Raw genomic sequence first — 14,654 nt, 5'->3', positions numbered from 1 at the left:
CATTTATTATCAACTGTGTGCTGGGTACTGTTCTAGGGCCTCGAGATTCAAAGGTGACTATAATGATACAGTCTTTGCTCTCAGAGGAGAGTGGAAATGGGCAGTGTATTCCAGGTACTGTGTTGTGTGTATATCTCATTACTGATGTTTTGGGAACAGACAAAGACAAGAGTATACAGTGGTAGCCCTGTGGGTTAAGTATACAGTGGTAGCCCTGAAGTTTGCAAAGCAGCCCTGGGTGCCAACCCCTTGGCTGGAATTTTTATTGACTTGCCTGGACTGCCACTAAGTTCACACATGTGTGGATGGTTAATCATTTCTCCTGTGTTCCTTTACCAGCTGACCTTTTTAATGAGTGTTATTTCTAGTTGAAGTATTCAAATTCAAACAATAGTCTTGGCCTCCTATTCCCCCCTGAGGGAGAACTAATGAGAGATTCTTACATGAGTATTCTCTCTGGTTCTCTGGTCTCTGTACTCTGGTTGCAAAGAGGAGCATGATCATTCTGGTCTTTTTCTAAGTAGGCTGTTAGCCACATGGAAAGATCATGTTAGCTGTGTTTACTTACTGTTTTCCTTGAGATGTTTATTAGCTGGAGCTCTCACAAGTTGTGGCTTGGGATACTATAGGTGTCTTTCCTTGCAGACTCTGCCCTCAGGGCTCTTACTAGTTGGGAAGAGATGTAAGGGGCCCAGTAGGGAGACAAGGTTATTAAGGGAGGCATTTGGCTCCCTGTTAAAGCTGGACTGTTGATGAGACCAAAATGAGACGCTTGGCTCTTCCTTCTTCTCCTCCCACCCCTTCCCTTGAATTAAAGATATCTGGCTCCCAGTAAACCATTGACCTGTCTTATATCCTAGATAGTGACAGACAGGCACCCATGGGCTCAGTATATGGAGTCTGAATTTTCAAGGTGAGCCCCAAGATACCTGAGCACAGACAACCCAAGAGAGCAAGACTGGAACAAGACCCTGGTTTTTGCTTTTGAGGCACTTCTGGGTAGCTATGACTGAATCATTACAGATTCCTACCTGTCAGATGAGCTTATTCCCCTCCTTCCCTTTCAGAGGAGCAGGTAAGGGATGGAGAGAAGGGGAAACTCTTTCCAGGACACTTCTTTGTAAGAGCAGAATTGTTCACAGGAGATTGAGATATAAACACAGATGAATGATAGCTTTTATATAGGCCCATATTTTATGCTGACATGTGGTTATATGATGCATGCTGTTATTGGAAGTGGACAAAAAGGGACAGGTAACAGTCAACTTAATTGGGTGCAGGGATCTTCCAGTGAGTGGGTCAGAACGGAGTCAGTGGCTAGAGCAAGAGAATGGGAATGCTTCAGAGTCCCTCTGAAGCATCGTGGCTTGGCCCTGTGGTCCTGCCAGCCGAGTGACACACCTCTGCTCTCTAGGAGTTTGTGCAGAGCAGATGGCGCCTCCCATGCACTGCCTCTGCATAGGGTCCTACTCCGTTGCCAGCCCTGCCCCAAAGGCTGTGATTTTTCCTTTCGTGTTCTTGGGTTGTGGGAATCCAGCTGACCTTTGAGAGAACAGCCTAGGTGCTAAGAGTTACCTGCTCCACAAACACACTCAGCCTCCTAGCTCCTCTTTAGATAGTTCTGCGTCTAGAAAAAGCACATAATATGACTTGAGTAACGATGAACAAGGGAACTGTATAGTGAATAGAGTTACTAGAAGGCAAGCTCCATCTAGACAGGAATCTTATCTATCTGCTCCCTAATGCCTATAATATCTGGTATTAACAGATACAAAATAAACAATATGATGAATTTTGCAGCCCAGGTGGTAGTTGAATACAGTATGCTGCTTCCAGTGTTTCCCTAACTCCCATGAGTAATATTAATAATAACGAACCATGACCTGGCACTTCCTATGTGCCTTTGACATGTATTAACTTATTTAATTCTCTAGCAACCTTATAGGTGGATCTATTATCTCCCGTTTTATAGAGGAGGAGACTGAGGCAAATTGCACTTAAGTAACCTGCTCAGTGTGGCAACTGGTTAAGTCAGGGGTGGGGTTGGAGCACCTCGTCACCCTCACTTATCAGGGCAGAGATCCAAGGGGTGGTTTCTCCTTTTAACCAATGATATGCATTTCTTTCAGAAAGGAGGAGGCTTTGGCTAAGATGGACTTGTTTGTCCCAGGGCGGACTGGGCGAGGCTCGGCAGCCAGCACTGCTGCCATCATACTGGACTGTTTACAGCTCCCTGGGCCTGAAAAGTGTTTGCTTTAAAAAGATAATGTCTGGGTTTCACCGTTGGTTCCATTGGCTCATCTTCTCAATGGATGACATAGAAGGGTTATTGTGTTGGTCCAGGTGACCTTCATTTATACAATTAGGGCAAAAATGGTCAGAGTGAGAAGAGATGATGAAAAGGAAAGCAATGCATCTTTTATGAATTATACCCTTTCTTTTAGCAAAAACAAACCAAAAAAAAAGAGAGGGGGGGATTTCAGGCCCAACAAGATAGCATGCATTCAAATTGGGGTAAAAGAAAAAAAAATAACAAAGATAGGATCATAAAAGAGAGATGGATTAGATTATAACAACACTGCTCTAAGCCTTGTTGCAGCCAGGCCTGAGAAAGGAAACCTGGTCAGTTCCCTAAGGCTCCCAGCCTTGGAGAGGCAGGAATTAGCGGAGTGGGTGAGGATACAGAAAAGTGGAAGTGAGGGCCAGGTGCAGGCTGTACCAGTGCTGTGCTGCCCTGAGAATATCACAGTGGGGAGGGAGCATCAGTCTTTATCACAGAATGTTGTCTGAGCTGCACGACTTTCTCAGGACTTTAGCAGACGGGTAGTGAGACTTCTCACAGTGTCGAAACTACATAGACTGTTGTATGCTGTATTCTACTCTCTTCGTGCTATAAGTTAGGACACTTAATTCCAACAGGTGTCCATTTTGCAAGTATTTCCTTCTGTTGTGAGTGATGCTAGACACACATCAGTGCCACGTCCCCTGTGGGATGATTAAATCACCATGAACTTTGATTTCGGCCCTCACTGAGGTTTTTTTATGGGCATTATCCTATCGCATGATAATAAAAATACCTTGTCTTTATACCTAATTTTTTAGTTTACAAATTACTTTTTATGTCCACAGTTTGCATTTTTTAACATTCCCATGAAGGAAACTGCTGGCTTTGTTTCGTGCTTCATTATTGGAAACACTGAGTCATAATAAAACAGATTGCTAAGAGGAGGAAGAAGAAGAAATTAGAGGCTTTTAGTGTCTGACCGCTGCATAGTGCTCTTTCAGAGTGACTAGGTTGGTTTTTGGTGTTTTCGTATGATATGTTGCCATGTAGTGATATCGATGCTTTTTCCAGTGGTTGTTATGAGATGGTACAAAAGTTAATACCCATAATGGATCTCTGGTGTCCCTTGGTTTGTTAAACATCTATCCTGAACTAAGGATAGTGGCTTCCATTCTGTGGCCTCCCTGGTGAGACATGAGGATGAGGCAACAATGGGATCCCGTGAGAATAGTTGGCCGAGCATCGAATGTCTGTTGGCAAACTCCTTTCATGGGAGCTGGTGGCTTACTGCTCTCTGAAGAACAGAAAGAGGAAAAGTAACGGGGCTCACAGGTCCGAGGCATTGGCAGGCCTGGGATTGAACCTGAACCACAGACTCTGTCCAGCACCCTTTCCTTGAACCTAGACTTTCCCGCTTCCGTCCTCACACAGATCCAGGCAGCAGCATGGGCCCAGTCCAGAATGGAGATCATGCATGGTAAGGCGCCTGCCTCCAGGAAGGGCACTTAGCGGTCCTGGGATTCCCTTAAGGGCCGTAATTGGGGGAAACCATGTCTATATAGATAATGCGTAAATCTGGAGTTGGCAGCAACCACATGATGCGTACTTCTGGATAAAAGCCTTAAAAGCGTCAGTTGGAGCCACGGCTTGTTTCTCTGCCCCTTCCAGCACAGGAGATGAGTCTACCTTCTTTGCCAGCCCTCTCCTCATCCCTATCCTGAACCACTGCTCTGGCCTCACCCCTCCACTAAGCTCCTCTTATCTCAGCTGCCAGACCTCCGGGCTGCCAGATTCAGTCGTGTCTCCGTTTTCATCTTCCCTGAACTGCGTCAGCATTTAGCACAGTCGATCTCTCCCTCCTGCTTGATGCACTTTCTTCTAGCCCCACCCCGTCTCCATTCTCCTCCCTCACCTACCACTTGGCCTCCTTGTTGGATCCTTCTCCTTGTCGTGATTTTAGAACATCATTCCAGGATTCAGTCTTTGGGTCTCTATCTTGCTCAATCCCTAGATGATCTTTCTAGTCCAAAGGATCTAAAATATGAAAGCAGCTCCCTCTCCTTGTTATATCTCTTACTTTGTACTCCACTCTGCTCTATCTCTCCACTGAATATGTCCCAAAGAAACTCATTAGAGACTTGTGATCCCAAACCCACGCCTCTAGCAGTTTCCACACCTCAGTCAATGGCTTCTTCCTGTTTCCAGTTGTTCTGGATAGAGATTTTCCTTCACTGTCGTATTTTTAATGCTTCTCTCTTTCACTTCTGCTTCCCAGCTCTTTGGGTTTCTCTCCTATGTTTCCCAGGCTCTGTCCTGCAGGCTCCCTGCTTCTGTCTGCTTCCTGCTTCTCCATTTGCCCCTTTCTCCTCACTCCCCTAAGTGTCTTCCTTCTGCGCTCCTGTGTTTGTTTACTGTCCTGCTGTGGCTCCATGTCATGGTTCTGTTTTCCCCTTTGACTGAATCTCTGTATCTGCTTGGCTACAGGAACTATTCATTTGCTCTTCAGAAAGCCCAATTATTAGCCTGAGAAGGGCATCCTTAGTTCAGGGACAGTTAATACTACCTCCTATTCCCAGGGAATGGAAGAGATCAATCATCCCATCTTCTCTGGCGGATCTCAGTGGTTCAGGAAACCCCAAAATTGTCACCAGCCTCAGAGGACAAACTATCTCATGGAGTAATCTGCATTACAGCAAATTTGTCTGTCTCTAGAGTTTAAATTTTGCTTCTCTAAATTAAGGAGTTAGTTGGTTGAATATGTTTGCAAAAAGAAAGTTGGGTAGAGCCTTTTACATATGACTTTAAAAGTCCTTGATACTGTAGATGGAAAATCATCGGATATTTTGAACTCCTCTGCTATGTCAACCATCTAATTTACTACAACCCAGACTGTAGTAAATTAATTCAATTTGGGGCAGATTTCCAGTGAACACTGCTGTTGTTTGTTGAGAAGTGTTTCTTAATATTTCTCAAGTAACAAATATTTTCACACTTTCACAGATATAATCATTCAGAACGTAAGTGGACAGAATAACTTTACAGTTGGTTGGCCTGAGTGCTTGCTTCATGAGAGTGTGTGTACACCCTGCCCAAGGACAACAGATCATCTGTTTTAAAATGTCCTCTGTATCCAAGTGATTTAGTCACCTGTTGTTAGGCAGCCAGCAATCAATCAAGCATGCTAAGAAATGATGCCCTAGAGGCACCCACTCCTTAGTCTGGGCCTGGTCAGCCTGTTGTCTTCTGTGCCTGTTGGCCACCTCACTGCTTCTTAGCATTTGCATTCTTAAGTGGGAAAAGGGCATAAAGCGAGCTGGGGTACAGCTTTACTCCCTGTATATTCTCTAGTAAAACATAAGAAAGGAGTATGAGCTTGAAATTCACATAGCTTTATGTTATCCATGCAGCTCTAGGATTCTGATAACTATAACGTGCCTTACTTTGTTTGCCAGGATGACAGTTAGCGGGGTAAGTCTGTGTTCTCAGATGCAGGGAAGATGCCTCCCTCTTGGGCTCAAGGCATGCATTGATAGAGACTGCCTTAGGCTGGGGCAGGGTTTGGGGATGGAAGGGGTCAGTTTCTGGCTATAGGATAGCAGGTAGTTGAAATAAACCAGATGTACCAACTCAAAGTAAATGACCTAAATTATTGGGTTTGAATTTTAAAAAGTCATTTATGAATTAATTCACACCTAGCCTAAACCTGCAATATTTTCTAAAGCCATTGAACTGCATCAGAAGCAAAATATCCTAGTAGTTTGAATAAAATAACAATTGAATTGGCATTTTCTTCACTTTGTGACCTCCTAAGAGTGTGTAGCCGTCTGGCACACTGGGGTGTTTAAAATCGGCCATTCTGGTGGCTGCGCATTGGCCTGGCCTGGATATCCTCTTGGGATTTAATTCTTCCATGAATTAGACAAGGCTGATATCACTGTAGCTACTTTATTTGTGGGGAAATTGAGGCAGAGTGACCACAGTACCTCTAGTACCTCTTGCTCAGATTTACAGTCTAGATTAGGCCCAGAAGCCAAATCTTCTGGAACATGATGTGGCGGAACTCTTTTGCCATAGGGAATACCCGAGAGGGCATTGGTGATTCTTCCCGTGTCCCCAGGAACTGGTGGGGAGGGAGCCTGAGCATTGATGGTGAGGACAGAGGCATCTTCAGGAGACAGCTGTGGGCCCCCAAGGTTCTCTGCCTCTCATCTGAAGAACGGTGACCTGGGAAATGCCACTCCCGATGGGACCCTTTTTAGAAAACTCCAAGCAGGGAGCAGCCTTGGACAAGGAGGTTGGGTGACTTCTGTATTTTCTCTTCCCAAGGGACTCTACTTGCCATACTATGGCAAGGTTAGCTCTAAAACCATATACTGCTGTTTTATTTTAAATTTTTCAAAGTTCTAGTTTTTGTGTGTTTATGCAAAGCACTCTCTTTAATTGCTGTTTTATTCTCTTCTGATTTTTAAAGCTGATTCAGAGTCTAGGGTGATTTTTTCCCCCCTCGAAATGAATAATTATCCTGACTATCAGAGTCTGTCTCTGTGTTTTCTAGGCATTCTAAGTGAGAGTCTTCAAATCATCTAGGAAGATGGTGGCCCTGTCCTTAAAGATTTGTGTCCGCCACTGCAATGTGGTGAAGACCATGCAGTTCGAACCATCTACAGCCGTGTACGATGCATGTCGAGTCATTCGGGAACGGGTCCCCGAGGCACAAACTGGCCAAGGTAGCTGTTGGTGATTTGCAGGCTTCTTGAAATATGTTTGTATGTTCTTCACTTAGTAGCGAAAGAAATGGGAGCTCTGGATGGTACACATGCCCACTAGTATGTATGTTTCAACTGAAATGTCTTCTTAGCCTGGACACTACTTGCTTCTTGTGTTAGGCTTCCTGTGTGATGACATCTACCACTGAGAAGCGAAGCCCATCACCATGACCCTCCCAGCATTGCGCTCTGCAATTTACAAGTCACTTTTTGATATTTTTGATACATTATCTCATTTGCCTTTTTGATACACTTTTTGATACATCATCTCATTTGCTGCTTATAACAATTACGGATTTTGTATATCCTGAGCCCTGTTTTCTGGGCATGAAAACTTTCCATTGCCAACAGCCTGAAGAAGACCTGAACTGCCATCAGGACCCAGGCCAAGACTTATATTTCAAGTACTTCGAAAGGACTTTATAAATTTTATCTCACACCATTTTTTTTTAAAGGCATTTATGATATATGTTTTGTTTAATATTTCGTTAAACCACTAAGAAGACCCCCATTAATCTAAATTTAAACAAAAGCCACTCATACCATTTTTCCATTTCCCTTTTTCTTCTCTCTACATTTCCTTCCTTTATTTAGTGATTATTTGCCAGACGCTTGAGAAGCTGGAACTTCTCCCAGATTGATAAAACTTTTTTAGTATGGAAGTGGTATAAAACTTAGCTTAAAAATTGGAAGCATAAATATCAAGGATAATTATAGGTAAAATGGGTCTTCAAAATACATTTTTTATAAAACTGCTGATCTTTTGGTCTAAAGCATTATTTATATTATTTAAAAACACTTATTTCTAGATTACCCAGAAATAAAATTTGCTTACTTCCCCAACCTTACTCCAAATGCTGGTTGTTACTGTTTTTCTCCCAGGTTTTTCCCTGCTTTGGATTGGATCGCTTTGTAGCTCGGAAAGTATAAAAACCTTTAAAGATCTTAGAGTTGTTTTTCTAAGGAACAACAGGAGCTCAGATCCTCACCTGGATCTTTGGGGTTCTTTTGAATCACATTAAGAAAGAGAGGGGTCCTTATCCAGGAAATGATACTGCTTTCCTCCTGCCACCACCCTTTGTACTTCCTGGATTTCTATGGAGAACATGGAGTTTAATTATTCAACTTTTTTCATAATTGGTGGCATGGAGGCCAGAAGCTCCATCTCACAGGGAGCTCCTACTTACCTTCTTTAATACTATGTTGAGATGATGAAGAAATTATTCCAAATGTAAAGGCTCCATTGGTCCCTCTGTGCCCAATGGGTTTAGATGGCCTTGGGTTTAGATGGTCATTTTATTTTTTTCTCCATTTCTGTCTTATTATTCTTCATGGATTCTTGGCCTGGTTTTTATAGCAAGTGATAAGGAACAGAGCCAAATTCAGTTAGAAAGAAATTTGGACTGCTTTGTTCCTGATGTTTACCTCAATTTTAACACAATTACTTCCCACTGGTTTTAAGAAAAATGAACCTTGTCTGCGGGTGTTGCTTTTGCAACTCAGTTCTTATTCCTCCTCATCTGCTTTAGTCCCAGTGGCTGCTTGTGGTGTCAAAACGAAACATTTCTCTCCTGAAGAAGACTCATTCTTGCCAGGTCAGCGGACTCAGGGCCTGGAAGTCAGTAATGGCTTCATTACTTTGTCTTCTATTTTTCTTTCTATTTATCTTCCAGCTTCTGACTATGGGCTGTTTCTCTCTGATGAAGACCCCAGGAAAGGAATTTGGTTGGAAGCAGGCAGAACACTGGATTACTACATGTTGCGAAATGGGGTATGCAACTGATCTCGTTTCTTGGTTTTTGAAATTGCTTTGTCTCTGAGCCTTCCATGGAAATCAACACAATTATGCTTCAAAGTAAAGGGGAGACTCAATAATTTATTTTGATTCAAGGGCATCTTATTAATAGTTTCGACATAATGTATTTTGTAAGGGCTGTCCTGGTCATCATAGACAATACCAGTAGTCCAAATTCTTGAAACTCCACAGAGCAATTAAAGCAGCTTGAGGTTAGTATTTAAAGCTGTTTCTACATGCCATTATCGGACTTGGTAGTTACGAAATAAGGTACAGCATTGTCGTGAAGTATCCTAGTGATTGGTGATAAAAAGTAATGATGGATTTGAGGGAAAAGAAAAATATAATCCTCAAGGTAGTCAAAGATTGAATTTCAATCTGTGTTTTGTTTTTTTAAAAGAAAGTTCACATTAGATGTAAGTTTAATAATTATCCATAATAGTAACAAAAAAAATGATTGTGCTATGGAAGTGGAGAGAGTAAATGTGTATGAATAAATGAGTAAAAAGTGTTAAATGCTCTGTTCGTTTTAACCTCTGAGATACTGAGTTTTGGTATGTGAAATGCACGTCAGATTGGTCAGTATTTCATAAAGCAAGAGCGAAGTAGGCTGTGCTGTTTAATTTTCTCCTCCATAATTCTATTTTTAAGATGTGTAGTAAAAAAGTCTCTGTTTAGAGATTACTCCCCAACTTATGACCTTTGATTGGCCTTGCCATTACCAAGAAAACCAGTCCTACTGTGATATCCTGTAACTGCGAGGAGTTATGGGGGTGTTATTTATGTCCTTCATGACATAGATATTAAGAATTGCTTATAACCATGTAAGAGATAATTGGAGAAGCACACAACTGGCTTTTTAAAAAGCAAGTAGGAATTTTCCTCTGCTAATTCTCATTAGAGCAGATCCTTCCCAGCCTGTCAGGAGGACATATGCTACTTTCACTTTACAGGGGTTAGTTTTCAGTAATTGTGAGCTATAAATAGTATTCTTTGGGTGCAAATTCATTATCAGATATTTTAACAATCTTGATGAAAGCAATTATTTAACCCTGGAGTTCCTGCATTAGTGGCAAAAACCTGGTGAACGCTTTGAAGGAGGAAATCAGAGGTGTGCCAGAAAAATTTTATTTTTTAAAGAAAGGTGTCCAAGTTCATTCTCTAGTTTCCTACGCCATATGAATGTTTGTGTGCTTCTGCTCTAGGATATTTTGGAATATAAAAAGAAACAGAGACCTCAGAAAATCCGGATGCTGGATGGATCTGTGAAAACAGTGATGGTGGATGACTCCAAAACAGTTGGGGAGCTTCTGGTTACTATTTGCAGTAGGATAGGTGAGTAATCACATGCCTAGGTTCAAGTTTTTGTTATTTTAATTATATGCATCTTTTTTTCACCCCTATTTAGTATCTACGCAATCTTTAATGTGTCCTAGCACTCTGATTTCTGCCCATCTCAAGAGAGTGTGATCCTTCTCCTGATTTGCAAATGCACTGACTGGTACTATAAACACTTGAACTTCTCACTAAATCAAAATTGAGAGCTTTTACTTCTCTTTCAAAAGCTGAGGAGTTTTCATATTGCAAATGCTGTTTCTGAGATCATATAATTCTGTCTCCCACCCATTGCAGAGATTCTGTATCTCCTTGAGGACACATGGGAACAGCCTATATATTATATATGATCGATTGCTACATAGCTTTTTTTCTTATAGCTTCTATTAATCTCAGAGAACGAATCTGTTTCCTTTCTACATAAGACTCTTCAGATCTTTGAAGAAAGTAGCCTGGTCTGTCTTAGTTTACTCTTCATGCAACTGGAGCCCAGCTTCTTCAGCCATTTCTCGTTTGACATTGTCTTGCCTTGTTCTACATGATCTCTACTTCGTACTTCTTGAAAATTAGACAGAAGAACTGCACATGACATTTTAAGCATAAACTAACTGAAAATACTCCTTTTCAGCCAGAGTTATTTGATATGTGCTCTATGGGTGGCCCCCGACCCTCATCTGGGTAAAGCTTCTTTCTGTCCTTTGCCACCATGGACTTCTAGGAGTATTACAGGACCCATGTTGTAAGAGGAGATAGTAGTATGTAATCTGATAACATAACATAATTTTTATTTTTAGGAATAACAAACTATGAAGAATACTCTTTAATCCAAGAAACAATTGAAGAAAAGAAAGAGGAAGGGACGGGTACGCTAAAAAAAGATAGGACACTGTTACGAGATGAAAGGAAAATGGAGAAGTTGAAGGCTAAGCTTCACACAGATGATGACCGTAAGTGTCTGAGAAGGAAGTGTGACACAGGCACATGGTTTTGCCAGGCCTCACTCCCCTCCTATCAACTATATGACCCAAGGCAGGGTTTTTTGTTTTTTCATTTTATCTGTAAATATTTTATTTAGTCTGTGTCATTAAAAGATTAAAACTATTTTAAAAATGACTATTTTACTTCTAAAAACATAATCTCTTAATCAAATATATAAGGCATGTTTAAGTTTTCTCCATTGTCTTCTAACACAATTTTTTTTAACAGTTTGTTTGAACCCTGGGGTTCAAATAATGTTGAATGATGTGTTGCTTACCTCTTTTAATTCCGAGGACTTGCCTCCATCTTTTATATTTTGTTTTCTTCAAATTTTTAGGAGGAAGAAACCAGATTGTTATTTGTATAGAGTTTTCTATAGTTTGGGTTTTGTGATTGCATACCTGTGAGGTCATATAGCATGTTCTTCTATCCTCAGCTTCCCCCACCCCCCACCCCCGCCCCCCGCCCTCCTTTTAATTACTGAGATCTGGAGGCTTGATCAGATTCATGTGTATGTGAATTTTTTTTTTAAATAAAGACTCCTTCATATGTAGTGTTGTGTACAGTAAGTCCTCATTTAATGTCATAGGTTCTGTGACTTTAAGCAAAATGATGTATTAAAAAACCAGTTTTACCATAGGCCAATTGATAGAAACAAGATTTAAGTTTCTACAGCATCTCATCAATGTTAAGATGGAACGATGTTATTAAAGAACCTGCTGTACTTCCATTAGGAAGTTGTATCTGGTTGTTTCCTTTTTGTGTTATTAATAACCATTGATGATCATTGCCTAGAGCCATTATTTCCTTAGGGGTTACAACATGATAATATAATTCTATCATAGGAAAGTAATTTTCTATGACCACATAGTTAATATTTGGAAAAGCTATTAGTACAGCCCATGTATCCCCAAAGCCTGTGCTGTGTGCACCTGGCTTCCTGACACCCCTCCCTCCAGAAGATCTTACTTCATGCACAATTCACTGAGACTTTTCTAGCTTCTTTCTTTCCTTGTTCTTGCTGCTACATCAGGAAGATGTCATCATCGTCATTACGTTTATTGATCTTCAATGAGACTTTCTCTGACCCTTTCTCCATTTTTTCTGCCTCATTTGATTTCCAGTTGTGTGCTTCTTTCCAAGTGAGATTTTAGTAGACAAATCCAGAGGATTTTTAATAATGTGTATGATACTCTCCCTGGTACTATGGGAGATGAGGTCAATCTGACACATTCCCTGTGCTAACGTTGCTTATAATCTAGTAACGCTTGCAATAAATACTTAGAATGTATATGTTAGTCCTAGGGAGGAGTGTAGAAATGAGAGGTGTAGGAATTGTAGAGAAGTGTTCAATTCCTGTGCACCTTGATATCAGCCAAGCGTTTTCTGAATGAGTGAGATTCAAGCTGGGCCATGGGCAGGGTTCTGCCACTCCCACTTCCTAGTGTCCTGTCCTCCCCTCCCCCCAATTACTTTCATTTTCCTCCTCTTTTCTCCTTAGGGTCAGAGATAACTCATTATGCTCAGTTTATAAATTATTTCACCTGACAAGACTGAAATATCCACTTTTGACTTAAAGGAAAATGCTGACTTTGTTGTCTTGGCATAAAGCACTAATTTCCTTATTTCTTTTACCCCCTAGAGGGAAGGGGCATATTATAAATTCACTGTGGGGCTTTAACTAACTTTAGAAATGGCTGGCAATTTTCTCTTATTTGCTTCTCAGTATGTCATATGGTACATGATGGTACACGTAAAATTACTTTGCAAAATTAAAAAGCACAGTTCTAACATTATAGAAATCCACATCTGTATCATACTGCTGTTTTGATAAATCTCCTTAAATTAAGAGGAAAAATAAGCACAGCTCTTTCATCTGTCTTGTGTTGCAGTAAATTGGCTGGATCATAGCCGAACATTCAGAGAACAAGGAGTAGATGAAAATGAAACGTTGCTGCTTAGGCGAAAGTTCTTTTACTCGGATCAGAATGTGGACTCGAGAGACCCTGTGCAGCTGAACTTACTTTATGTTCAGGTACCATATTTGATGCCCAGACATGAAGGTTGGTGAAAGTTCAGGAAGCCCCTGGCTGTGGCTAGTGCTGAGCAAGAGCTGGACTCTGGCTTCCATCGTATGTGTGGCATGCGGTTTCCAGGAGGAAACTTCTTTTACAACATGGTAATATAATTCTACCATAGGAAAGTAATTGTCTATGGCCACACAATTAATATTTAGAAAAGCTATTAGTACTACACCCCATGTATCCCCAAAGCCTGTGCTATTCCTGGTTCCTCACATGTATTTGGTTATGGTGCAGACTGATATTTGATATGAGCTGCTGGCCATCAAGAGGAGGGTCTTTATTTGGCCTCTCACATAGGGACCTGGCGGCCTGTACTATCTCTCTCTTTCTGGCTTTGAGGCACTTAACTGGCTCACCACTTCAAAGGCACTAAAGCTTTCTAGCATCTTAAAATATAAGTGAATATTGGTCAGAAAATAAGTACTTCTCATTAACTAAACAATATCCTCTCAATAACCTTGTTCTTCACCATTAACTAATTAGACTTAGACAAGTCATTTAAATCATTTGAGTTGCAGTTTCCCAATATGTAAGATGTGGGCTTTGGACTAGCGAGCCCCCAAGGTTTCCTTTGGCTCAAGGAGAACATCCATTTTTCTTCCTTTCTTACTTCTTTCATTCTTTCCTCTCCTATTTACGTACCTATGTGTCTACAGTAGAAACCACAGCATCACCTGTGTTTGTAAAAGAATTTTATTGGAATGCAGCTCATTCGTTTACATATTACACATTGTAAGCCCCCTTTTTGTCACATAATTGTTTATATAGTCCGTGGCTGCTCTCATATTCCAATGAAAGAGTTCAGTAGTTCTGACAGACAGCATGGCTCACACGGTTTGATATGTTTCCTATCTGGCCTTTTACAGGAAAAGTTTGCTGATCCCTTAGTAGATGGAAAAATGGCATGGAAAGAGGACTAAGAGGAAAGAGGCTGGGGGCCAGAAGGAAGGGAGATATCAGGGCAATAAGAAGATGCTTGTTTGGTTTAAGGCTCAGAGCCATAGCTTAGAACAGGGGTCCCCAACCCCTCAGCCACGGACTGGTAGGACTGGTACTGGTCCCTGGCCTATTAGGAAATGGGCCTCACAGTAGGAGGACTAGCAATCCAAGATTCATCTGTATTTGCAGCCAGTCCCCAGCGCTAGCATCACCATCTCAGCTCCACCTCAGATCATCAGGTATTAGATTTTCATAGGAGCTCTGGTCCCTGGTGCCAAAAAGGTTGGGGACTGCTGGCTTAGAGTGTTCATCTGAGAGGGATCTGATGGTCATTTGAGTAGAGAAAAGAAAGACAAAAAAGGAACAAATAGCAATAGCAGTGATGGACCAAGAACTAGGAGAAGAACTTCAGTGAGTTCCTGACTCTAGGACTGTGTATTTGCTTATGATTTCCCCTAAATGTCTGCAGTATT

At 41.3% G+C, this 14,654-nt stretch overlaps 1 protein-coding gene across 1 annotated transcript in view; it reads left to right on the top strand.

Moving 5' to 3' along the window:
- The window catches only part of TLN2 (talin 2), a 340,255-nt gene that overhangs the window by 143,600 nt on the left and 182,001 nt on the right, over window positions 1–14,654 (top strand). The window contains exons 3-7 of the mRNA XM_023532579.1: window positions 6,840–7,011; window positions 8,724–8,821; window positions 10,051–10,180; window positions 10,975–11,127; window positions 13,051–13,221. Coding sequence (XP_023388347.1) covers window positions 6,876–7,011; window positions 8,724–8,821; window positions 10,051–10,180; window positions 10,975–11,127; window positions 13,051–13,221 — 688 coding nt within the window. The 5' untranslated portion in view covers window positions 6,840–6,875. The remainder of the gene's footprint in view (window positions 1–6,839; window positions 7,012–8,723; window positions 8,822–10,050; window positions 10,181–10,974; window positions 11,128–13,050; window positions 13,222–14,654) is intronic.

The sequence above is a fragment of the Pteropus vampyrus genome, unplaced genomic scaffold (genome assembly GCF_000151845.1).
Source record: "Pteropus vampyrus isolate Shadow unplaced genomic scaffold, Pvam_2.0 Scaffold85, whole genome shotgun sequence".
In the NCBI taxonomy this organism is placed as follows: domain Eukaryota; kingdom Metazoa; phylum Chordata; class Mammalia; order Chiroptera; family Pteropodidae; genus Pteropus; species Pteropus vampyrus.
This window is presented reverse-complemented; position numbering and strand designations above follow the sequence as displayed.